General features: G+C 46.4%; 1 protein-coding gene across 2 annotated transcripts in view; it reads right to left on the reverse strand.

Moving 5' to 3' along the window:
- Window positions 1-215: 215 nt before the first annotated feature.
- LOC119395929 (baculoviral IAP repeat-containing protein 7-A) overlaps window positions 216-25,885 on the reverse strand; it is a 45,661-nt gene continuing 19,991 nt past the window's right edge. For both annotated transcript variants that reach the window (XM_037662961.2, XM_037662960.2), the window contains exons 2-9: window positions 21,744-21,956; window positions 20,121-20,582; window positions 18,196-18,392; window positions 16,814-17,004; window positions 11,970-12,148; window positions 10,322-10,557; window positions 4,285-4,379; window positions 216-489 (exon numbers count right to left, since the gene is read on the reverse strand). In XM_037662961.2, coding sequence (XP_037518889.1) covers window positions 251-489; window positions 4,285-4,379; window positions 10,322-10,557; window positions 11,970-12,148; window positions 16,814-17,004; window positions 18,196-18,392; window positions 20,121-20,582; window positions 21,744-21,950 — 1,806 coding nt within the window. In that variant the 5' untranslated portion in view covers window positions 21,951-21,956 and the 3' untranslated portion in view covers window positions 216-250. The remainder of the gene's footprint in view (window positions 490-4,284; window positions 4,380-10,321; window positions 10,558-11,969; window positions 12,149-16,813; window positions 17,005-18,195; window positions 18,393-20,120; window positions 20,583-21,743; window positions 21,957-25,885) is intronic.

The following is a 25,885-nucleotide window of genomic DNA, read 5'->3' on the forward strand; positions in this document are numbered from 1 at the left end:
TGCGGGCATACACTTGAAGCTCTCCGTACAGTTTACCGGCGTAGGTATGCTTTAGCATGGGGTCTTACCGAATTGAGCGCTGCAAATTAAAACAAGTTGCTAGACAGATAAAAAGGCGGGAAAGTATTTAACTTTAAAGCATTTCCTAATTGTGTATTAAGGGCTGTTGCGTCACCTAAACTACAACTTTGCTAAGACACTGTTGTAGCGGCGTATCTCATGCGCAATCCTTCTCTCTCTGTCATCGATTTCACGAGAAGAACGTCCGCACGGTGCCGCGGATGGACGCGCGGCACACTGGGCAGTCGGAGAGGGCGGAGGCGCAAGCGGGGCACGCCACCAGGTGGCCGCACGGCAGGAACACGACGCCTACCTCGGCATCGAGACACACCTTGCAGAGGCGCTGGTCCTTGAGTCGCAGGTTCTCCAGAGCCAAATCAGAAGACTCTGACTCCTCTGTAAGGCTCTCCGCTGAAGCATTCTTTGCTCCTATGAAGAGCGTTAACAAAATTGCAATCATCCGAGGTGAATGTGCACGCGTGGCTCAGTGAGCGAGTGAGACAAAGAAGCAGCTAAACCGGTTGGACTTGCACGCCACGCTGCCCACACACTTTTTTTTATGCGGGACATAGTTTGCGGGACATACTACTGCATGGTACACAAGGATCTTTAGTATTTGCACTTTCAAATGTACCGTAATATACTGCGGAAGCGCCCTCTTTCACACAAGCTCCCACTATTAACCTTTCCAAAACTTCAGAATTCTGAAAACTAACTATACCGTATTTACTTGTATCTAGGCTGCCCTTGATTGTAGGCCGACCCCCCCAAATTTGCAATGCCAGAAAAAAAAAAAACCAACTTAATCATGGTACTCGAACCTAAGCCGACATCCCCCCCCCCCCACTTTCGCACATCGTTTTTTCGAAAAAAAAAAAAAAACAAACATTGGCTCAGATTCGAGTAAATACGGTACATTACAGTACCATAATTATATGTAGCTGTGCCACTTCTACTTAAAGGCACACTAAAGAGCAAAACGAAGTTTTGATGGTGCTTACTAGAGACTACGTAGTTCCTCATCGGTAAAAATGAAGTTCACCGTCCTTTGAGGAGGGCCATAGACTTAACATACCAAGTTTGGGGTAATTTTGTTCAGCCAATGGCGCCAAATAAGATAAGTACACTTTAAAATCCGTGATGTCATGCGGGAGATTTGGCGCGAAATTTAAAAATGAAACTTTGAACTTGATTTTCTCCTTTAGTATTAATAAACCTATGATGACAAAATCAACGACAGAGTTCTCAGAGCACAATTTATCGATCTAAAGCGATTCATTGCTTCTCTTTAGTGTCCCTTTAATGCACTGTCCCACTTAGCGCTAATGGAATGTTGTTGTAATACCTACTGTAATGTGAACAAGCAAAATGTAGATATGAATAAATAAATGAGTGAATGAATGAATAAATAAAGTTCTGCTAACAACACATCAATTTTAACTGCTCAGCACCAACTTAAGAACAATTAGTGGTGCAGACAGGTGAGCTGTATTTGAGGCTTGCAACATGTGCAGCAAAACATTATTTTGGATTTCATGGGACTTGGCAGGGGGGGGGGGGGGGAATGGACGTTCGAACTAGCTGACTGATGAATTGTTGAGACTTTCAAGAAAACAATACATTCGATGTTACTGGTACATCTGACGCACATTTAGTGGCTGAATGCAGAAAAGCAGTGTAGGAGCTGTGATTTGAGTCTTCAGATGTCCCTCACTATACGACCACAGCGTGACCCGTGCCTTCGTCCAAAAAGGGCTCTTTACCACCATGCACACCTCCTGATAACTTCTTTACCAGTGAGCTGGCTGCCAATATGTGAGCCAATGTAGAATTCCTTTACTGTACTGCGGTGCTCCCTACCTGATCAAAACTGATTGCGCAAGGCGTGCACGAAGCGTGACCGTTCTGCTACATCAGACCGGAACTACCCGTCACATGGGAGCGTCGAAATTTGTATGGCTGCGCACCGCGGCCACATTTTTTCGTGAAAAGCTGCAAGTCCTTTCACTTGTGCCTGCGCATCGCCTTACTTTTGCACGGAGCGTTTGGTGCTTATCTGTTTCTTTCAGACTGTGCACAAGAAAACCGCAATATCAACTTTTTCTTTGTCTGGGAAGCATAAAACTCGGGGGTGGCCACTAGGGTGCTTCTTCTTGCAGACAGGCGAACTGGGTTTTCACGCCTCTTTGTAGTTTAAGAAAGAAACAGATAGGCATCACCCATCGCAAGCAAACATTAAGCTGTCTACTGGTGTATTTCAGAATGCTTGCCAATTTTTCTGACAAGATTCTGCTTTGGCATGCCTTCATTCAAATTTCATCACTTCCCTGTCACGTGTCATTCCGGTGTTCTACCACGCTTTGTGCGCGCTGGGCGTGACCAGTTTAGATTTCACCCTTGAAATTTGATGATGAATACCTCGAACTACGTGCAACTTCTAAAAAATAAGTGTGGCATCAATTGGCCCGCACTACACCTTTGTAATATAAACACCTGCCTTCAAGTAATTAATGAGTAAGTTAATTAAAGAAGTTTTGTTAATTCATTGGACCGACATCATTTTAGCTGTGGGAAAGTATTTCAGCCTGTGCGAAAATGACAGAAGCCTAACTGTCACAAGGTTTTTATGAAAAATGTATGGTCTAAAAAAAAAAAACACCCTGTATATATATATAAAGAAAGACAATTGGGAAGCGTCACCTCTTTCATACAATTCAGAGACAAGCTACACAGAGAAGCATAGTAATAAGTAATGTTGGGTTCTCATGGTGATGCCCTACACCGAGAATGAGCGATGTAGTGCGACGGTCGGAAGCCATTGCTTTTGGTCTGCATTTTGACCACAGCTCCCATCTGGAGGGGTAACCATGGCTTCGATTGCAACCGCAATGCGTGGGATGGCAGAAAATATATTACAAGCCACAAACTTAGTGGCAGACGTTTGAGCCAGAATGACGCACACATAACATGAAGTGAAAGCCTTTTTTAGAACCCTTGCCCCAAGTCTAAATCTGCAACTTCTCTGTACTGACGCCTTTAGAACTAAATTTCAGCAATTTTCCAAAGTCAATGGATTTTTAAGGGGGACACTGCTCCTTAATTTTTTTTCCCTTCTTGATCGATTCTGATGAAAATTTTGAGTTTATGTATGTGTGCGTGCTCATTTCAAATATGCAATAATTTTGTCAAGTAAAATATGTAGTTTTTAAAGTGTAAAAAAGTTGTATGTACCTTTTAGAGAGCTATGTTTTTGCTAAACAGAGAGTTGCAAAGTAAATCCGCACATCACAATAGTGTGGAGTGAGAACTGTATGCACCAGAACAAGGATAGATGTTCCAAGTTCCATTTGAACAAAAGTTGCGCATGCCGAACATCCACGAGTGAGTAGATGTCAAGCCGCGATTTCTGCGCACTGCGCCAATCGTGCTATTGCAGTGCACTGAAAACGTTATCGCTCGGAGACGCCGATGCAGCCAGCGACAATCTCGAAAATGCCGCCTAAACATGGTCGCTTGTCAGGCGTATCGTCTCAGTGACAGTACAAGTTATGACACTGCAGGTGGTTGAAGAACGCTTTGTGCTGATTGGGCTCGCAACACTGCACAGATTTTCCTAGAGCAACAATTGACAATCTCCTGTGGGACTGCGACGATGCCCCCAGTTATGACAGTGCCAGCCCCGACAACAAGCCCTTGAATAAAAGTGAACGGTCAGTCACAGAATGAGAGACAAATAAAAGGAGAGTGTGCAATTCATGTAGTGCCCACATAAGGTGTGTGTTTACCAAAGTTAAGTCTTGCTCAAATTTTATTTTTTGTCACGTTCGCGATGGTTATTGTAAGAGTTCTGACCCGCAGCATACGTATGCCATCGAAGCTATAAAAATGTTTTTTTTCGACAAAAACCTTACATCGCGTATTAAAACATCCCTAAACTTGTGACAAAAACAAAAAAGAAAGAAGCGCGATCATTATGCAAGTAAATGCATTTCTTTTTTCACAAAACTAAGCTTGGAGTTGTCACTCTGTGTTCAAAATCTGCACCTACAAATTAATTTTATTGTAATCGAGAATTGTGACTAAGAGAACTTGTTTGTTCTTATCTAGATTAACAGCCTGTAGTTCAATAACTGATTCCAGTCAGACAAAAGCTTGTCTACTAGAAGAAACAGTGCAGTAAGTTGCTGTATACCAGCTTACTAAAAAAAAAAAGCAGCCACTTACTAGAAACAATGCAATCCGCCTCAGGATTTGTTGCCACTTTGGTGATCGTAACACTGTTTGTAGCCAAGCGCTGTGGAGTCTGGTCGGCTGAAGCCCTGCAGAATACAATAGAGCTGTGTGTGAGATGAAGTGCACCTCAAAACAAAAATGGCAACACCTTACCCCGTCTATTTTGACAACTATACTAAACATAAAATTTAAAAAAAGAAACGAAACAAATTTTGTCATGGCAGTAGCTCCACTTATGTAGCTACCAGTCACCAGAGGTGCAACCGGACATACAGAGACTTGCTTTATTACATTCAAACCTCATCATCATGAAGTCTCGAATGACATGCAAATACAGTAGAACCCCGCTGTTACGTTCCTCACTGCTGCGTTTTCCCGGCTGTTACGTCGTTTTCCGCCGGTCCCGGCATAGCTCCCATAGGATACAATGTATTGGGATCCCCGCTGTTACGTCGTAACTGTCGGACCGTTCCCGTATGATACGTCGCGAAGTGCGCTCGAAGCCGACCGAGTGACTACCAAAGAGAGCGGCCATGGTATATTTTCACGCAGCTTGGCCTCGTTTGACCGTAATATTAGCCGCATGAGAGGCGCAAGCAACAGAATCTTTCAATTGATGCAAACAAAAGCATGGCCTTCGAGATTCAAATAGCAAAGATGGCGTCTATGACGTAACTGCTCGCGAAAGCAAGGCCTTCGAGATCGGCATTTACTATTGACAAAAGCATAGCCTTTGAGATTTGTATTGCACAAATATGGCGTGTATGACGCAATTGCTTGCGAAAGCAAGGCCTTCGAGATTGGCATTCACTTCTGCCATCGCGTTGGCGTAGACTCATCATCATCGTTATTTGTCGGAGAACGGGAGGAGTTCGAGCTGGTTGGAGCTCGCATGGTCGTGCGTGCGGTTCGTGGTCGGACTCGCCGTGCCGGTCGTGATTGCGTGTGCTTAGTTCTTTCATGCCTACAGCTGTTGGTGTTAAAAAATCACATACGTTGATTACATTTCTGTGGATGAGGCCGTCCTAAGCTCCGTGTTTCTATCCATCGACTATATCGCGGCTGAGCGCGCCAATTTTCGTGCTGCTCGTAAGAATTGAAATAAAATTCTGTACGACTAAATATTTTGCCGTTTTTCCTGTTTTTCGGCTCTTACGTTTCCCGTCTCTTACGTTTATTTCCTACGGTCCCTTCAAAAACGCATCAGCGGGGTTCTACTGTACTTTTGTTATATCTAACATTTCCGATGAACAAGTGTTAATTACATGCTGATACCAGTACAATAAAGCTTAGATTGATTACAGTAACACCTCACTATATTGAACGTGGATACAACAAATTAATGCATGCGATCAAACCCAAATACCAAATGCACTGAACGCAAAGGGGATGCAAAACAACCTCACAATGATGGTTGGTGTGAATGGCAACTCTGCTATTCCAGTCAACTCTGCGACTGACATGACAACCATTAAACTTGCACCAAAAACTGGTCAGGGGCGACTTTACAGCAACTATCTTTTGGAAAAAAGAAGAATCTCTGCTGATTTTGTAACAAACATGGTAGATGCTTATACAACAGCAAACTTTTTCAACTAAACACAACAGGCAAAAACTGAAAAATGTTCTTTTTATCAAAATATGAATGCCGAAAAAGCAGCACTTCATGTTTTCTTTCTTTTTCCCCCCGACTAAAACTGAAGCACAAGGCAGTGCAGGACGTTTGGCAGGAAAAAGCTACAAAGAAAGCTAATAAGAGTGCCAGCACTTCACTGTGCTAACCAAAAGGTCACGATGTATGAGAACAGGGAGAAAAACAAGATGAATTTGTCCTGTCCTAAAACGTTACAACCTAATTCCTTTGCGATAACTCACTACTCTGGAAAGAGTTGCACTGGCTAGGCGTCTTCCTGTCCCACAAGAATATGCGTCACTTATCTTACGCGCCTTTTCCTGCTGTTATCACCACGTGCCTGGCACTTCCAGGTCACGCAGGGCACACGTGCTATCAACGTGCCACAGCATTATTGACGGGAAGGCATACAGCGCAGAGTTCTCAGGAGAGGAATTGCAAGCAAGCCAGATGACAACTGTCGCACGACTGAAAAGCACCCCGACGAGTGCGGCTATTTTTACGGCGCACCTTAAGATACACCTCCTCGGTCTCCTCAATAACGAAAACAGGCATAGAAGGTTTCCACGGCTCCCACGGTCACCGGAGACTAAGAGGGACGCAAAAGCAGTCCAACGACCGAATCAGATAACTCCGAGAGCATGCTCAAGGGGCCTTATCAAAGTGCGTCAGCAAATGCAGCTACTATCGCAAGAAGTGTTCACTCCGCTCTCCCGATAACAAGCAACGGCAGGCAACGTCCATGAACTGGGTTTCATTTCCACAGCCCCCAATCACATGCCCCAACGAACATGCTCCGCACGCAGGGTGATGTGATTCCACATTTGCTGCATCCACTTCACCTTGTGCTAGAGTGATCCAGTGTGAATTAAAGTGCAATGCATACTTGCTAGACAAAAGATTCAACTCTTGCTGCTCTTTATGAAGCATGGCTGTTCATCTACTCAAAACTAATCACACTTCTGTTATCGTTGGTCAACAAATGGACACATTCCTGCCATTGGCTAAATGTTATCAAGAAGCTTTTATCAAGAAGCTGTTATCAATGCTTTCACAGTGATACGTAGGCCCACAAATTATGCACGCTTTACAAGTTATTGCTATGTTAGTGCATCTGCAGTGACTGCAGTCGAAATCGTAGTCACTACCGATGTGATCATAAACAGTGTGCAGCTCAGAACCATGAGACTACAGCACAATCTTAGCAAGAATCTCTTAATTCGAATTGATGGATAATCTGAACAGTATAGCTGGTCTTGGCAGGGTTGGTAGCGTTTAAGGGGGGAGGCTACCTTCGGATACCAACTTTTTTGTTTATTGAGATATCTTAATGAAATTTTCATGATAGACTCACAGCAAAAGCATTAGAATTACAAAATTTCATGAAGTTATGTTCACTGGTTCTCAAGTTATGGCAGTATGTCAGAATAATGCACATGGTTCTCTTATCCCAGGCCTGGAGAACTTTCAAAAGGTACTGGAACTGTGAAATTAACTGTGATGATTCCCAGATTGATACTTCAGGGGGTAACAGAGCCCTTTTTTTGAATTTCCTTGCTGAAAAGTTTTAGCAGACCATCAAACTTAGTGTTGGTGATTAGGATATTATCAATCAAATTTTGATTAACTGTAATAAATAACAGACACAATATATTGAAAAAATGGGCTTGTCACCCCCTCAGAAATTTATTCAAGTACATAATAAAAAAAGACTTATGGAAATTCGATGAGTGGTTCCAGAGATATGGCTGGGATAAGCAGCCTCACTAGCCAAAAAAGTCATTTTGAGAAAACGACGTTTGAAAGTTTTGAGCACATATGTAGTTCTAAAATGATCCTGCAGCATAACTGGAGGTGTCCTTTGGCACTGTCTTTCTTTGCCGCCTTTCCATCTTCTCTAGTGATCGATTCTTAGCCTTTTTCAAGCGCAGAGAATTTTTCTCGGCTGCCCGTTATATTGTAATGTGATTAGGCCATATGCTGTGGTGCTTTGCCAGCTCTCTTGTATTCGTGCTATCACTAAGTCTTTATTGCAATTGATCATTGAATAATTTTTATAGGATACTAAGAGTGGCTCTCATCATGACAGCCTATCCCTTCCTCCTAAATAACAGGCAATTACGGCCAAAACATTGGGGGAATAGAAATTCCTTAGCTGTTTATTCAAGACGCGAATTGGGCAGATGTAAATTCATCTCCCTGCTTCACTCAAGCTCACTTGTAAACCTCGACTGTAATGAACTTCACAATTCACCCGGTTGCGGCGAACACGGTTACCTGCGAGGCTTTTATTTTTTTTCAGATGATTCATGAGAGCTTGCGGCGATACCACGCACGGCTCCAAGCGCACCTAAATTGCATCAACAGTGCTTTATTTCACCTCGAAGTGCTCGGCCGCGGAGTCCGGGAAATCTGCACGCGATGTTCTGGGTCGCGTCATTCGATGACGATGCGCAATATCCCTAGGTGCGGCGACGAAAAATCGGCGCGCAACGTGTTTGGTCTCGCATTTCGGGACGCCGACGCGCGGCCGCTGCGCGACGAGCTTGGCTGTGGGGTCCGCTGCCGATGCGTAAAATTACCATCCGTGGTTCCGAAGAGCCGGCGGGCGATGCGCTGCGTTGCTTACGAAGAAGCACACTGCCGCGGTTCCTCTAACGCGTTGTTCTTGCCCGCAAAGTTCGAGGTTCGCCTTGCACGCCGGCGCCGTGAGCGGAGTTAGGCCTAGCGACGACTCCGAGCAGTAGACGCGCCGGCCGCGGTGCCCGATGTTTGTTTCAAAGTACGTAATGCGTGGTCACGAGTACAAGGAGTCGTCCCGCGATTATCTTCGTCACTACGTACGAAGTGTTGATAGCAGAACCTCCAACCGCTGATCCGACGAGTAAACTAAAGGGTCGGACCGAGACGCGCGCTTACGACGTTCGCTACGAGCGCGGCGTGCCATCGTAATCTGATCGGGCTTCCGCTTGCAGCTCCTAACTAAAACGTAGTTAAGTTCTACGTGATCGTTGACTTCGAGCCGTGAACACATAACGAGTGCGAACGCGTCATAAAGACCGCGACTTTCGACAGCCGTGACCTCGCGAAGCGCAAGCAGCAGCCATGGCAGCAGCCGACGATCCCCCGAAGCGCGCATCGGACCAATGGCGAGGCGCGCTGGGGCAACATGGCGGACGCGGCCAATCGGAGGCCTCGAAACGACCTTCGGACATTTGCTTTTTGTGCGCTTGTTTTCGAAGGGAGGAGCCAGCTGAGGCGGGGAATTCGAAGACGGAGGAATGCTCGTTCCGACAAGACCAAAATATCGGCGAACGGTGGCGCCGTTGCGGAGCTATTATTTTTTGAAAATCAGTGTTTTTTTGCGATTTCCGCAATAACTTTCGCCACCGTGGCAGGCGTAACAAATTTTTTAAAGCACTTCTACGTGGTTTTTGGTGAAGATATTTTGGAATCTGATAGAAAAGGGTCTACAGAAACTGAAAATGCGATTTTCAAAAAAACCGATTTTATGCCATTTTTCGCGATACGAAAGGCGCGTCCCCCCTTAAATAGAAAAAAGAACACTTATGAAACTGAACTAAAAAAATTACCCAACATTTATGCAAGATGGTGCCTCTCGCATTACGTAGATGAAACCGCACGCGCACACTGGCCAAGTGCAGCCAAAAAGCACCAAGACTACGAGTTTTAAGTTAGCGGTGGCCAACGATATGAAAAAGATAATGCGAATGCCTATGTTACATTTACTTGGATATCACATTTCTATAGCACCAGCCATTGCGGCTTGCTGGCCTTTGTGCTGCGAGATGAGTGCCAGCTGCCTGTGCACTCAGCTGCCATCAACGTTGTTGCATGAAGCACGCGCTCTTCTTCAACAACCTACCCCCAACCATCCACTGCTCTTTCATGAGAACGCCTTCCTTTTCTCATCTGCCCCTTTGGCTGAGGCACAACTGCCTACGACCAAGAAAGTTTTGTGGCAGCTGCCACGAGCAGATGCGACCTTAGCTGCTTGTTCAACAGAGGATGCAGGTGTGTGCATGCCTGCCCTGTACATTGGTTCAAATCCCCTCACTCTTCTATCCTTTCGTTTCCCTACACTCTTCCCAGTGAACTGTGCACCCTGATTGGCTGCAAAAGATGTTGTCCTTTTTTACGCACTCTTGCATAATCCAAATTTAGTTCCATGCCTCCCTCACAAGCGCTTGACATCCCCTTCTATGTGGCACAGTTGTTTCTAGGCAACGTTTTAGATGTTCTCAAGTATTACTCCATAAGCGTAGCCTCTATGGTTATTTGTCGTAACAGTCCTTTCAATAAAGCAATAAATAGCCCCATCCTACTCCCCCCCCCCCCCCGTTAATCCTCGACACCCTTTGGGCCTAATGTTACCTTGGCAGGGTAAGCAGCTCGCCAAGAACCTGAAGAAGCTCATCCCGGCTTGCGAAACCCCGTCCCTGACTGCGCATGTGCTTAAGCAACGCAGCGCGCAGTGTCTCTGCAGGGACCCCTTGTGACAAGTAGAACTGCACGTCTTCGGATCGCATCAACGCTGCCAGTTCGGTCGCCATTCCCTCGTCTGCACCTCCGGACTGTCCCTGGGAACTTGTTGACGCACTGGCTGCCACCTGAATTTAAAGGACAAAAAGGAAGATCAAGTCGTTTAGGTAGCAGTTCAAATGCTAGGACAATTATGGTACTTGGAGTAACTACCCCAAGATGAAAAAAAAAAGCAGACAACACAGCAGGTGGCCACATAAAGATGGATGATACTGATATACCGAATGATTGTGCTGCTGAAAAACATTACACAAGAGAAGATAGAGATGATCCTTGACAATTTTGTGTACCGCCATGGCAAGATGAAGGTCGACATGAAGGAGAAACTGTGGACCAAGGTCTGGCAACCAACACTACCTGTCTCCAGGACAGCAGGTGTAATGGGTGATGTCACTCCCACCTCAAAGCCGCCGCTGAACTCTCACCCGACTGTCACCTCCAGTTCTGCATCAATGCCATGTTATGTGCACTGTTTATCGTAGTTCCATCGCTTGCAGTCCTTGTTGTACTAGAGCAACAAAACGATGTGTGCTGAAACTGACTGTTGTGATGGGGCAGTTGCACACACAAAGCATGCAACTGCTCCATCAGCCTGCTTATGCCCAGCTCTACAAATGGGGTGACAAAATTCTACATTGCCTGTTGTACATCTATCCACTCCACTGCAACATGCACTCACAAAACTGGTATTCCTTATTTCAATTACAATAAGGAACATGAGAGCTTGAAAGCATATTTCGAATACAAAAATGCAGCTCAGGACTCCCACTGCTGCCTCCTGTCTTGCTTATAACCAAGTCCCGATGCGGTTACGACCGTAAAATTAAGTCCTAACATCGTAATAAAACAACACGTCAAACATTCAACGTGTGCCACCTGAACTGTGTTGCACCAGCTTATCCCTCTACCACCTGCCACCCAAACATTCAAAGCAACAAATACCTCCAAAGATTGAAAACTCCTGTTGCCAGCACACACAGAAGTGACCTTTCACCTAAAGAAAAACAAATCTTGCAGATGAATTGCTACAAGTGGCCTACGCTCGTATGCCTTCATCAGCTGCTTCGTAGAATGCAGAACAGCCAAATCAAAGCTAAAGTTCAATGTGAATCGTTCAGCAGCCTAAACATGCGCTGAAGGTAAGCTGGACCAAATGCGAAAGATTTTGATTTGCCTGTGCACCAGTTTTAAATTTTAGTTGTACTTTATCAGCACAGACTACCAGACCAGTTTGCCAAAACAGAATAGATGTAACACATTCACACGGCACAGGCCGTGTAGGGCAAACACGGGCAGAAAAAGTGCAAGGACACAGGCTTTGCTAAACAACACAGGAGGCTGGGTAAGACCAATGCAAGAAACTGTGCTAGCCTACAACTTCACGTTGACCGGCCCTCCTCATCTGCTTTGCGCTTCTCGCAGCTAGGAAGCTGAACTAGCTTTAGTGTGGCGTTTCCTATAAGAAAACAAGTCATCTCACCGCGCTGAGGTGCGACTGGTGTCGCTTGAGGCAGTCCTGCACGTATGTCTCGCCCTTGGACAGCAGCACAAACTGGCAACGAGGAAACCAACGGGCGTGTTCCTCCCAGGGGTCGTCATTCGAGTCCCAATTGCAGAGGCCACCGTCACAGTGGAAGCACTTGGTGTAGTCGTTAACGCCTGTGGGCAAAGGCAAGGGGACGGATCAGCCGTCACTTCCACGTACACCAAACCAAGCCAAGAAAGTTATCCCGGGGTAGCCAGTAAAGGCAAGACACTTATTGGTCCAAGTTTACCGCAGCACGATAGGTTCTCTAAGCAATCCCTAGTGGCTGCCATTGTCGGATCTGTCGGTACTACCACCACATCTCCTCGTCCGATTACTCCGTCTTCCACGTCTGTTTACCTTAAATTGTTACGGCCTTTATCACAGCTGCCTACATTTCTACTTTCTCGGCACCGATTCAGTTACACTGACGTACAAGTATTGGTTCTTTAGCAGGTTGCATGACTCGCAAGACTCCTACTTCCCGGTAATCTCACCTAGAATTTCAGTTTCACAAAAATTTCTCATAATGCGTACAAGACACGCATGCACGTTTTCGACAGTGGGGCTGGTCGAGCTGCAGTCGGCAAGCCGAATGCAGTTCACTTAAATGTTGATACAGTAGAACCCCGCTGATACGTTTTTAAAGGGACCGTAGGAAATAAACGTAAGAGACGGGAAACGTAAGAGCCGAAAAACAGGAAAAACGGCAAAATATTTAGTGGTACAGAATTTTATTTCAATTCTTACGAGCAGCACGAAAATTGGCGCGCTCAGCCGCGATCTAGTCGATGGATAGAAACGCGGAGCTTAGGACGGCCTCATCCACAGAAATGTAATCAACGTATGTGATTTTTTTAACACCAACAGCTGTAGGTATGAAAGAACTAAGCACACGCAATCACGACCGGCGCGGCGAGTCCGACCGCGAACCGCACGCACGACCATGCGAGCTCCAACCAGCTCGAACTCCTCCCGTTCTCCGACAAATAACGATGATGATGAGTCTGATGATGTATTGGTGTTTTGTGGCGCAAGGGCCAAATCAGGCCAAAGAGCGCCATGTCAATTGATGCTGGGATGTAGATGGGCCATGATTTACGATGTGTGTGTGATATCATGGCTGTAAAACGGCCTAAAAGAGATATATACAATCAATGGAGGCATGATGAATGTAGTGCGGTGGGCTATGGGCTACAGTTGGTAGAGGTCAAAGATTAAAGTAGGTTAAAAGTATATCGCAAGATTATAAGTTTCACTGGCATTCTGTAAACGCGGCACTAATGCCTCAACAAGACCCTTAACCACAAGGGCGTGGAGACACGTGCCTCTTAAAACTGCCGCAGCAGCAGCCTCTCCTGAGAGGCTGCTCTACGGTACAAATTGAGCAAAAACATGCAATACTTGGCATTCTCTTAAAAAACTTAAAACAGAACCTGTGCTGAATAAAGGATCTGTGCCGAGGAATAAAGCTGGGTGTAGTGGTATCCTTTGTCTAAATGCCAGGGGAAAATGCTTTTTTCTTAGTACGTCAAGTTTGCGGCATTCCAGTAATGCGTGGAGGACCGTTAGTGTCTCACCACATTCACCACAGACGGGGGGATCATTTCCAAGGAGCAGGTAAGCATGCGTACCATATGTATGGCCTATTCTTAGTCGACAGAGAGTGACCTCGGTGCGTCGTACTTTACTATGAGGAGGCCATTTTCCTATCTGTGGTTTAATTAGGTGGAGCTTGTTAGAAGTCCTGGTATCCCATAATCGCTGCCAGTAGTCCCTCACCTTCCTACGCACGAATGATTTAAGATCTAAGGCAGTAAGACCTATAGAGGGATTCACAGGTTTCGTGCCTATGGAAGTCGCCATGCTGTCAGCGAGTACATTGCCTTCAATGCCCCTGTGCCCGGGGACCCAGCATATTATCACACGTTGTTCTGACAAATAGGCTTTGCACAGGATTGAAAACAGTTCGACAAGAACTGGATTTTTATTGTTTTTAGTGACTTCAGGGCTTTAACAACACTTAGCGAGTCTGTATAGATAACCGCCTTTTGGAGCCTTGTACTATGGATGTATTTAACAGCAGAAAGGAGTGCGTAAGCCTCAGCTGTAAAAATACTCGTCTCTGGTTGCAACCTCTCGCATTCAGAGAACGATGGACCCACAGCAGCGTAGGGCACGCCTACCTTAGATTTTGATGCGTCCGTAAAAAATGCAGGGCACGAGTATTTTGACTGTAACTCTAGGTAGTGCATTTGAATGTGTATTTCTGGAGCGTGCTTAGTTACCTCCACAAAAGACATGTCACACTCTAATACCTGCCACTGCCACGGTGGCGCCGCCCTTGCAGGGCACATTAACACATGCTCAAGAGGGACATCCATTTCATCACTTAGGTTCCTCACCCGCAGCGAAAGGGACGTCTTGCTGCAGGTCGGTTACTATACAATGTGGCCGTGGTCATATCGTTTATAGCTGTGTAAGTGGGATGCTGTTGATCCGAGTGTACATTAAGGAAATAAGTAAAGCTTAAATATGATCTTTGCATATGGAGCGACCATTCATTAGATTCCACATAAAGGCTCTCCACTGGACTTGTTCTGAATGCACCAGTAGCCAGCCGGATGCCCAGATGATGCACAGGATCTAGCATCTTCAATGCACTTGGGGCAGCAGAATGATAAATTACAGAACCATAGTCCAAGCGTGTGCGTATGAGGCTTTTGTAAAGTTTCATGAGACATTCTCTATCACTACCCCATGCTGTGTGTGAGAGAATTTTTAGTATGTTCATGGTTCTAAGACATTTATTTTTCAGGTTTTTAATGTGAGATACAAAGGTCAGTTTTGAGTCTAGGATCACACCTAAAAATTTATGTTCTACGCTCAAAGGTATGCAGTGCCCTTGTAGATGGATATCGGGCTGAGGGGTTGGGCCTCTCTTTCTTGAAAAAAGAACGCAGGAGCTTTTGAACTTTGAACCCATTCTCACTTGCCCAGGCTGACACTTTATTGAGGCCTAACTGTACCTGCCGCTCACATATTGCAAGATTACAGGACTTAAACCCAATCTGAACATCATCTACGTAGACTGAATAAAACATGTTTCGCGGAATGAATGACCGTAGAGAGGTCATTTTTACTATGAAAAGGGTACAGCTTAGCACACCGCCCTGCGGTACACCAGTGTCTTGGGTAAATGGCTTGGACAGAGCATTTCCTACTCTGACGCGGAAGGTACGGTCACTTAGGTAACTTTCTATCACGTTTAGCATGTTACCTCGAATACCAATTTCGGAGAGGTCTTTCAAGATTCCGAATCGCCAGGTAGTGTCATACGCCTTCTCCGTATCAAGAAACACGGAGAGGAAAAACTGTTTGTGGATAAAGGCATCCCGAATGTAGGCCTCAATACGCACGAGATGGTCCGTTGTTGAACGGCCTTCCCTGAAACCGCACTGATACATATCGAGCAGCATATTAGTTTCAAGAAAGTACAACAACCGGCGATTTATCATCTTTTCAAATAGCTTGCAAAGGCAACTTGTCAGAGCTATTGGCCGGTAGCTTGCTGCACAAGATGGATCTTTACCTTCTTTTAGGACGGGGATTACGATAGCCTCTTTCCATGCTAAAGGAATATATCCTGCGGTCGAGATCTTGTTATAGATACTCAAGAGCACCATCTGCGCGTCGGGATGGAGATGTTGTATCATTATGTACATGACTCTGTCAGCTCCCGGCGAAGACTTGTGACAACTGTTCAAGGAAGCTCTAAACTCAGCCATGCCAAAGGGACGATTGTACGGTTCGTCTCTACTAGGCTTACGGTTCAGTGCTTTCTTTTCTGCTATTTCTTTGTGTTTACGGAAACTTGCTGAGTAGTTTGATGAGCTAGACACGCGCTCGAAATGTTCACCGAGCGCATTTGCCTGGTCTTCAAGGGTGTTGCCTTCGGCGTCAACAAAGGGCAAAGCGCGGAACTGCTTATCTGATAGTTTTCTCAGCCTATTCCACGCTTTTACTTCTTGTGTGTATGAGTTTATACTCGAGATATATTTTACCCAGCTCTCTCTTTTAGCATTACGGCGAGTGCGCCTACCCTGGGGATGATGATGAGTCTACGCCAACGCGATGGCAGAAGTGAATGCCAATCTCGAAGGCCTTGCTTTCGCAAGCAATTACGTCACACACGCCATGTTTGTGCAATACAAATCTCAAAGGCTATGCTTTTGTCAATAGTAAATGCCAATCTCAAAGGCCTTGCTTTCGCGAGCAGTTACGTCATAGACGCCATCTTTGCAATTTGAATCTCGAAGGCCATGCTTTTGTTTGCATCAATTGAAAGATTCTGTTGCTTGCGCCTCTCATGCGGCTAATATTACGGTCAAACGAGGCCAAGCTGCGTGAAAATGCACCATGGCCGCTCTCCTTGGTAGTCGCTCGGTCGGCTCCGAGTGCACTTCGCGACGTATCATACGGGAACGGTCCGACAGTTACGACGTAACAGCGGGGTTCCCAATACATTGTATCCTATGGGAGCTATGCCGGGACCGGCGGAAAACGACGTAACAGCCGGGAAAACGCAGCAGTGAGGAACGTAACAGCCGGGAAAACGCAGCAGTGAGGAACGTAACAGTGGGGTTCTACTGTATAAAAGGAAACTTCGGTGATCACTATGAGAGGAGCTTGACCACGCAAACGAATTGCAAGTAATACTGGCACCGCATTTTCTAGCACACCAATCTGAGTTCAAGACACTAAGCGGCTCGGGACGACAGGACTCAGCGCATGCTTACCGATGTAAAAAAATCCAGCCAATACTAATTCCTGGGGCCGCTTGGGGCACGTGGTGGGCCACTTTTCATAAGTTCGCAGCCGGGCATCGGGCGATGCTTGCGAGGGATGCTTTGGGCCGACATGCACAGACACGCCGAGGCCAGACAGCTCTGATGGAGGAGTGTTTCCTTTCAAGTGCACTCCCTGGGGGCTATGAAGGAAAACGAAATGGTCACATGTGACTAAAATACCCCAAATGCATGCCTCCAGTGTTACTTTCTTATCACATAAGGTTATGTTAGGCTGTTAACGAAACAACCAGCTTCAAAGCCATAGTATCTTGTAAGACTTATTACTGTTTTCCATTCTTTTTACTCTTTGCCAATGGCTGACACAAAGCAAGGTCCTTGATATTGACAAAGGCACTGATGCTCAAATGGATCATGGTTAGTTGATGGCTAGCCATACCGCTGATGGCTAACCAAACATCAAGCGAACATCCAATTAGCTTGACATTCACTGCTCAGATCGAAGCATACACACACCAGACCAGCAGGAGTGCTAGCCTGCTTACAGACTGCATACAGCAGAAGGCAAAATGGCATCTCTGGACAGCCACCAAGGCAATTTAGCACGAGGTTTTATTTTTTCCTACCATATTATCATGAGGCACATTGCAGTGAGGGGCTCCGTATTAATTTTGATCCTTTTAGGCCTTTTGATGTGCACCTGAATTTAGGTATACGAGCGTTTTTCCATCTAAACCTCATCGGAATGCACCAATCATGGAAGGGAATCGAATCTGTGCCCCAGAGCTCAGCAGCGCAAACGAAAGCCATAGCCAATATGTCACTACGTCGGGTGAAAATGCCCGCAGTGCATCTACTATTCACAGAGCTAGCCACACATGCACTGTCAGAGGGACAGTATGGCAGCAGTGGTGAGAGTGTAAATGGGCCTCGCGTTTTTGGTACACACAACTACATATTGCCACAAGCTGTTCAACATCTTCCGAAGAGGCACGCCGGTTCCTGCGTTTATAAATGCCGCCAAACAAATGGCAAGCAAAGCAACCAATGCAATGGTGGAGTGCGCGTGTCAACGGTAAAAAAGAAGAAGACTTGCGGCTCATGGTATGAGCGGCTCGCGACTGGAGACAAAAGGAAGAGGTCGACGAAGTCGAGCTAGCTAGCGTGGAACATTTTTGCTTGAGAGTGTTTTCCTTAAGTTCACGGCACAAGTTCGCCTTGAATAAATAGGTCTTTTTACTAACAGGCGCTGTATTTGTTGGTAACAATATTACAATCACCCGTTACTGCACTTCTTGCTCCTGATGAGGCTTCCATTAATGCTTAGGCCCAATTAGCTCTGCGCCCACAAGACGCTTGCGATTCACACCCACCCTTCATTGATGAGCAGCTGCGCACACTCGGGTGCGGAACGTGCCTGCTGCCACGACATGCGACCGCACACGTCTTGGCCAGCCAGGTCGGGGTTCAGAAGATACCGGCAACACGGGTAGTGGCGGGCATGCTCCCGCAGGGGGTCGTCCCCTGGCTCCCAGTTGTGCACTACGCCCTTGCAGAAGGCACACTGCACCTGCAACAAACAAACAAAACTATATGTCACTATGCGTTCAGGCGATAGAGCCCAATTATAAACTAGGTGCCTTCAAGAAGACAGATGTGGGTGGCTCAAGTGTGATCCACCTTTGTGAAGCCAATCTACGGAATTGAAACCATCGCTAAACACAGCAAACAACGGGCACTAGGGTGTCCGCAGACCACCGTGCATGAACGAGAGCAAACACTCTCGCGTAGCTCTTTAGAAAGAACCGCTCTCGCATGTAATATGCATTGCATAACTGAACATGTGTACATAACATGTATTACATTTACTGTTTTGTGCTATGCATCTTCCCTGTCTAGCACTCTAAAATGTAATGACTGGCCAGGCTCCAGGCGTGGCTGGCTGCATGTGGTCAGGCTGCCTCCTAAAAGACATTACAGGGGTGCTACATTGAAACAATAAATCAGTTTAGAATGACAAATCATTCTTCAAAAACTATAATTAATTTCAACATCATGGGTTCATTATTAAAATAGAAAACGAAGGTAAAAGCCTAATTTTTGAATTTCGTATCAAAACTTGATTCGTATCGAAACTTGAGTTGCTGTATGTCAGTGTGATGTTAGGGACTTCAGTCTTTTTCCCATTTCGGCAATTTTAGCTCAATAAAATTTCCTAAAACTTGCTTTGTCAAGTCTCTTGCACCCTTACAACACATGTAATCCAATTTCACTATTAAATAATTGTGCAGGACCTAGCAAATGCTGTCAAAATTTTCAACGTCCCAGCAAGTTTGTGTGGAAACTTGAAGGCGGTGCAGTCGCCTGCATTTTTTTTTTTGGCGCTTATCGAGAGTCTCATTGCAGCAACAGCGGTGCTTTTGGCATTGTGAAAGGTAATTTGCCAATACAGTGTAATCCACTTATGATATCTTGCTTATAATTATCAATACCTTACCTTTTACCAATTCTTCCGCTGCCCCTATATAAAACAAATCATACAGAATGTTACAATTACCGGAGACATATTACATACAACAACAGAATTCTGGCTGCCTGAAAGGTGCTAGCGGCCCTTTAAAGATGCACAAGGTGTACTTTTATTACAGTGTCGATATGTTTGTACATTTACATGTGGGAGTGATAGCTGCGTCGTGTTAAACCAAATGGACTGCACACATCTAGTGCTTCAAGCTGGAACAATGGTTCGCCCATTAAGGATGCAACTGGCGTAACTGAAAAAAGTGCCCTGTAGCTATGAAGGTGCTGTGTACTTACCACTGCTGCAAGGTACACTGTACTATAAGTGCATAGTACACTGCACTATACTATAGTACACTGCACTGTACTATAAGTGCATAGGTACACTGTACTATAAGAGGGGCACTGCATAGTACACTGCACTGTACTATAAGTGCATAGGTACACTGTACTATAAGAGGGGCATGTCACTGAAGGGCAAACGTTGCAGAAAGAATGCACTGTCATTGCTGCTTCAGTTTCCCACACAGAGAAAAATACACTTTCCTGACCTAGAATCTGGGCAAGCAGTTTGACATGCACCGCAGCAGTATAATGTCCGTCAACGGACATTTGCTCAAAGGATAAAATGATCAAGTCAAGGCGTATCAAATACCTGCTAGCATTAACAAGGTGAGATTCACGTTCTACTAAAAGTTGGTAATTAAAGTCACTCTCTGTAAATAACATAAAGCCACGACACAGAAGCAATACATTAATTGAGCAAACAAACACTCACCTTGTCTTGTTTGTGAGTGTAGTAAAAGCCCGCCTGAGCGAGAGCCCGCGCTGATGGAGAGACCAGCGGCCAGTCATAGAAGGTGTTCAACCGCTCTTCCTCGGACGCCTGAAGCCGATGAAGCGGGACGTCATTTCGTGCACCGCCCGGCGGCACAGTCTCACAAGGCCGACTCTGCACTGAAGGCGCACTGTTGATGCAGGGTAATGGAGGAGCCACGCTGTCAACGTGCATCGCTGGCGCGTGCCTTGCACCAGCAGACGAAGTGACGGTCGTGGGCGACTGAGGGCTTGCTGCCCCCGAAACACGTGGACTTGGAAGGGAGCGTACAAATGCACAGTCTGGCCGCATCGTGCGGTGCTTGTCTACTACAACGTCTGCGATACTCCAGTCTGAAACCTCGAGCCCACAACTGTAACACCGTGTTATAAGTCTGTAAGCGTTAATACACACAAAGCCACCCTGCAAAGAGAGCAAGAAATGCATGAATAAGTAAACACACAAAGAGGAGAGCACATTAAAGGGGCCCTGATACACTTTTTCAGCGTGCGTGGTCAGGAAACACCGCCGATCGGTAGTCGAGGGTTCTGAGAACACACGAGCCAAACATTATAGCGCAGCACGCGGCCCCGAATTTACAATTAATTCTCCAAGTCAGCTAGAAATCTTTCATTCTTCTCTCGAACAATGATGCCATAAATCCAAATGACCACGCCATAAAGCCAAAGTCGACGGCCACTGGCTGATTTGAGCATCGTGAGCTGCATAGTGACTGTGGCTGCAGCGAGATGCCGCCATGTGCCCGGGCACTTGCTTGCGAATACACTGATAGTAAGCTGCACGTCTGAAGAAAGAAAAGAAAAAGTGCTCAAGATCTTGACGCCTTACTGAAGAAGGGATGCATCTTCTTGCCCTCTTGTCATCCCTCGCCCTGCGTAGCTTTCAGTGCGCTCGCTAGTACGAAAGGAGAGAGAAAGCGCTTGAAGCGTGTGACAAATGCCTGTAACTCAGCTCGTACTTGACGGGTTCTAAAAATTTTTGCGCCAGTCGATTCGCGAGGCAATAAGCTCTTTCAATGAAGCCATTCGATGATTACTTGGAAAAGCGTTGCAGGGCCCCTTTAAGGACATAATCCAACAGTACACACAACAGTTGAAACTGATGCACTGACGATCCAATCTTAAGCCAAATGAAGAGCCAATGAAGAGCTCACTGTTATGGATAACTAAATGTTCAGTATTTTGTTAGTGATAAGCGCTAAATTCAAGTTTTGCACTTACTTGCATTACTTGTGCAAGATTCTACCAGTCAATTCATACCATATGTGCATGAACACTGCTATCTGATGAATTAAGCTTAAAAGAACATGTTTTGTGCACACAAGTTCAAAGCAAAAGAGTCTTAACATCCATCGCCCAGATCTCAGCATTAAGTGAGTCTCTTGCAGAGGGCGCTACGGGAGAACTCTTCTGGTGGGCTCACACACGGCAAGGAGCAGAACGTGAAACCAAAGTCGTGCAATTTGCTACATGCTTCCACGGTGTCGAAGTGGCTTGGCCAGATATGAAATTACCACAAGAAATGGACCACTTTGTTAACTTTCTGAGAGACAGACTTGCTCACCTGGGCCAGCTTCTTCGCAGATACTGGGGCGTGTGGGGGCCACTCACGAAAAGTGGCATGCCTATCTTCTTCTCGGCTATAGTCAGCAGTACCGGCCATCTTGGGGAACTTGCCCACCGTTGCCCCCATGGGCCCATCCAGAACTGTCTGCTCAGGTACCGGGAAGGCGAGCGGCCCCCGTGGCTCCACTGCCGTGCCCACCATCATAGACGCCTGCAAGCAGATCCAAAATGGCCCAACCGATATACATACCGTTGTACCAATGACATTGGCTAACATGCCTAATGTATGCTGCAAATTTTAACTAGTGCCCCCCTAAAACCAGTATTGGGGTGACAGGGAGTATTCACTTCCAGCGTTAAATGAACGTTCAGGATTTCAAGACCACAGAAAAAATACTGACAAGTCTCAGAGCGGATCAAATAAGTTAGTACAACAGGCCTTTGTTTTAAAGGGCCCCAAGCCACCTCTGATAATTTCGAACAATTAAATTAAATGCGCGCATCGAGTTCAGAATGCCGTCGCGATCAACAACGCCAAACACGGCAGCGCTACGAGCCGCGGGTGCCCCACAAAATTCCAAGAAAAAATTCCTTCTCCTCTTTGGGCATTTCAGTAATCCTCGGCGTTCGCCGTGACGTCAACATTCTCGTCTGCTCATGTCATCCACAAAAAACAAACCAGTTTGTCTGCTCATAGGTACGCGCACTCTTCCTCCTCGCACAGTGAGGAGCGCTTGGTCAGGAGGAGAGAAGAGCCAACAAAAGAAGAATAGCGAAGGAAAGAGGGGCACGAGCGAGGGCCTCTTATGTATCATTAAACGTGTGTAACTCTGCCATTACGGCAACGTAAAATTCTGATGGCTACAGGTTCATTGCAGACTAACTGCAACACCACAACTAAATTTCGACCTCTGGGGGGTTTAGGGGCCCTTTAAAGGGACACTAAAGAGAAACCGGAAGTTGAGCTTCGATGGTAGATGATCTTATTATGATTACAACGGTACCATTGTTACGGCGAGCAGAGCTTTCGTAAGCGAGAAAATAGCGAAAAACCGAAGGACGGGTGCTGACGCCCCTGCGGCTTTCCCGCACTAGGCGCTCGTGACGTAGAAACCCGCGAATGCAGACGGGCTGCGATTGGTCGACAGTGATTTAATGCTGCTAATAGAAACTCCCGATGAAATTTCTCTTAAACGTCCGTAAACAGTACTTCGCCCCTATTTAAGCCATGCCACTCAAGGAAGTACAAATTTAACGCAAAACAAAATAAAGAAAGAAGAAAAAAAAACGGCATGGCGCTGCCGCGCTGCGTATGGCCGTGATGGTTTCGGTTTTGCTCCGCGCGTGAGCGTGCGTGCCTCGCACTCCAGCTACTCTCCCGCATTGGTTTCGTTTAAAATCCCGAAATAACAGACGCCGGTGAGCGCTGACCTGTCGGCCGGAAACCTTTCCCACCGCACTGGACGGAGGCATCGACCCCGGAATTTACCCGGAATGTGCTTGGTACACCTGGTCGAGTGCGGCCTGTCGTTGTGGCGTTTCGCGGAAGCCTGACGGGGCAGTCGCGGACACCCCTTCTGCGCGGCGTCGTGAGCGTGAGACAGAGCCACTGGAAAGGTTCTCACCGCGCCAGGACCTGTCTTCACACGAACAAAACAAGCGTTTTCAGATGCTCGAGACAGTGGCCGTCATGGAAGATCTCCGAAGTGAACGACCCTCCGGACTCGACGCGTACCATGTCGCCGGGTGTCCTCGGAATCAATTCGTCAAGGTGTGGGACTTGTACGTCGTCATTGTGCGGTGCATTTGTGGAACCAATTGGGCACCCCGTCCATGCTTCCCATCGGATACGTGTTATTCTCTCTGGAGATATCGACTTGAGCACAACCATTGTGGACGACGGCGCGAGCCAGCTACCTGCTACGATACCCGCCGGACACCACACCTTACAGGCTCTGAGACCGGAGAACTTGCAGCAAACCGCAAGATGCGTAATGTGTGTAGTGTTGAGGGCTGTATTAACGGTCCACGGCGTCTGATCAAGGGCAGCGGCAGTGTCGACCCGTCTGTGTCTTTCCATGCGGTGCCACACGATGAGCCCCGTCGTTCGCGATGGCTCAACGCTGTGCCCATGATTCGACGACAGAAGGAGCTAAAGAAACCGGTGGTGTGTTCACTGTACTTCTCGCCATCAGATTATGTTTACAATCCTGTGCTCGGGAAGGCTCTCGGCGTGCCCCAAAAGGGACTCCTCACGCGATCAGCTATGCCGTCCCTATTGGCTCCTTCATTCCCGCCACAGGTGCCCTCGCAGGAGCAAACCAGCGTCTCGGTAAGTGTAGAATCCTAGTTATGATTGCTACCCTAAACGTCTTCGCTTGGCTGACTGGCCGCCTCGCCTTCCGTCGACAACGAGGCTTCGCTCTCCGACGGTGCGGCCAGCGGCCCGCTGTCGCACGCAGGAACGCCTGCCGCGCGAGCTCGAAGGAGCATATCGCGCTTCACTTGGCTTAGGTCACTGAAATGTAAACCCGCTTCCCTTGCGAGGTCTTCATTGCAAGGTTCAGCGGGTTCAACGTCTGCGCCGACATCCATCGCAGCCATGATCACGGAAAACACGGAAGCGGTCATGAAGCAGCGGAAGCGGCCGCCTACGCATGCGGTGACGTTTCATGGCGCCCTCTGATTCGCTGAGAGCAACGCGGACAGTGACGACACAGCTCCAGCGCCAAATTTCAGGCGAGTGAAATTGAGGAAGAGATATTTGGTCTTTGATTACGAATTTCTCCACTAATAAGTCATCTTTTTGCACCGAACAAAAACCTACACGCATTCTCGAATGCCCATCTTTCGTCCCGTATCAACTTCGTGTTGCTCTTTAGTGTCCCTTTAATAACCAGTCCCAATTTTGTTTCCCAAAAATCACAGTGTTGTACATCATGACCCACAAGGTGGTCAGGTGAGAGCAGGATATTGGGATGTCTTGGCATTTAGTAACTTTAGAGTTGTAACTGAACACTGAATGTCTGGTATGTCACAATGAAATCGTAAAATATGACATCTTATTAAAACACAGTTGCCGATATATCTGGAAGTCAAAGTGAAGACTAAGTGTTCCCAGACCGCGGAGAGTGCAAGGCACTCTGCCAAGCAAAGTTCTATCTGTTCACCTAATGAACAGTGTGCTCAGCATCTAGTTCATGTCATGATCGCAGCATATCTCACCTTGGGCCATTAGAACGGTGATTGTGGGTTCAAATGCTTAACGAAGAAGGATGCTTTCCGTCTGGGCAAAACCACAATGGCTAAAGACAAAACTACAGATGGTGCTCTAGGCTTTCACTGTTTTGAGGCTGCTAGTTAAACAGCTGTGACAATGGTGATGACCAACACACCACCTCATTGCTGGAATCTTTGGCAACAGATAAGATTAGTATGATGCCTTCTCCACAAACAATCCAAAGGACTTGTGCAACGTGGCTGTGCCAGACAAGCCGCAAACGGAAGTTGCAACCGGAAAGTGTAACTGCACGTCAAGTCCCATTCTGGTCAGGTAAGTGCAGTCAAATGACTACCATGCAATGCATCACAAGCGCAACTTTCAGTTAAAGCTGGAAACAAATGGCTCGAAAGAAATAATAAAAGACAGGCCCCACTCCTCAAGACCGATGTAGAAGCCAACTACAATCATCGAATGCTCAAATGAAGTGCCATTTTCAAAGTAAATGTTGAAGCAAAAGTTGAAAATATCCAAAAAAAGGCTCATTTCACCAGTGCAGTCTTGCGTGCATTATCTTAATGACTACTGTACGGTACTGTGTCAAACCTGGGCATTAAAGAAAGCACGCTGTTTACCGACCTCCACTTAGAACGAGTAATATTTTTCTGTAAAAATTTAGTTTTTCAACCTACAAGATTCTCCAGAAGCAAAGGAACAGAGGTTAACATGGTAAAAATGTGATGGATCTTCCAGAAGTGGAATGTAAAGAACATGCACAACATGGAGCAGCAATGTGAGCCTTTTTGTTATTTTTTTTGCACTTCATGAACTATAAAAACTGCAGAGATTTGAAACAAAGCACACCTGCAGCCCACATTAACTTTTTAAAAACAAAAAGATGGCATCGCTTCCAAATGCAG

This window comes from Rhipicephalus sanguineus, chromosome 6 (genome assembly GCF_013339695.2).
Source record: "Rhipicephalus sanguineus isolate Rsan-2018 chromosome 6, BIME_Rsan_1.4, whole genome shotgun sequence".
Taxonomy (NCBI): domain Eukaryota; kingdom Metazoa; phylum Arthropoda; class Arachnida; order Ixodida; family Ixodidae; genus Rhipicephalus; species Rhipicephalus sanguineus.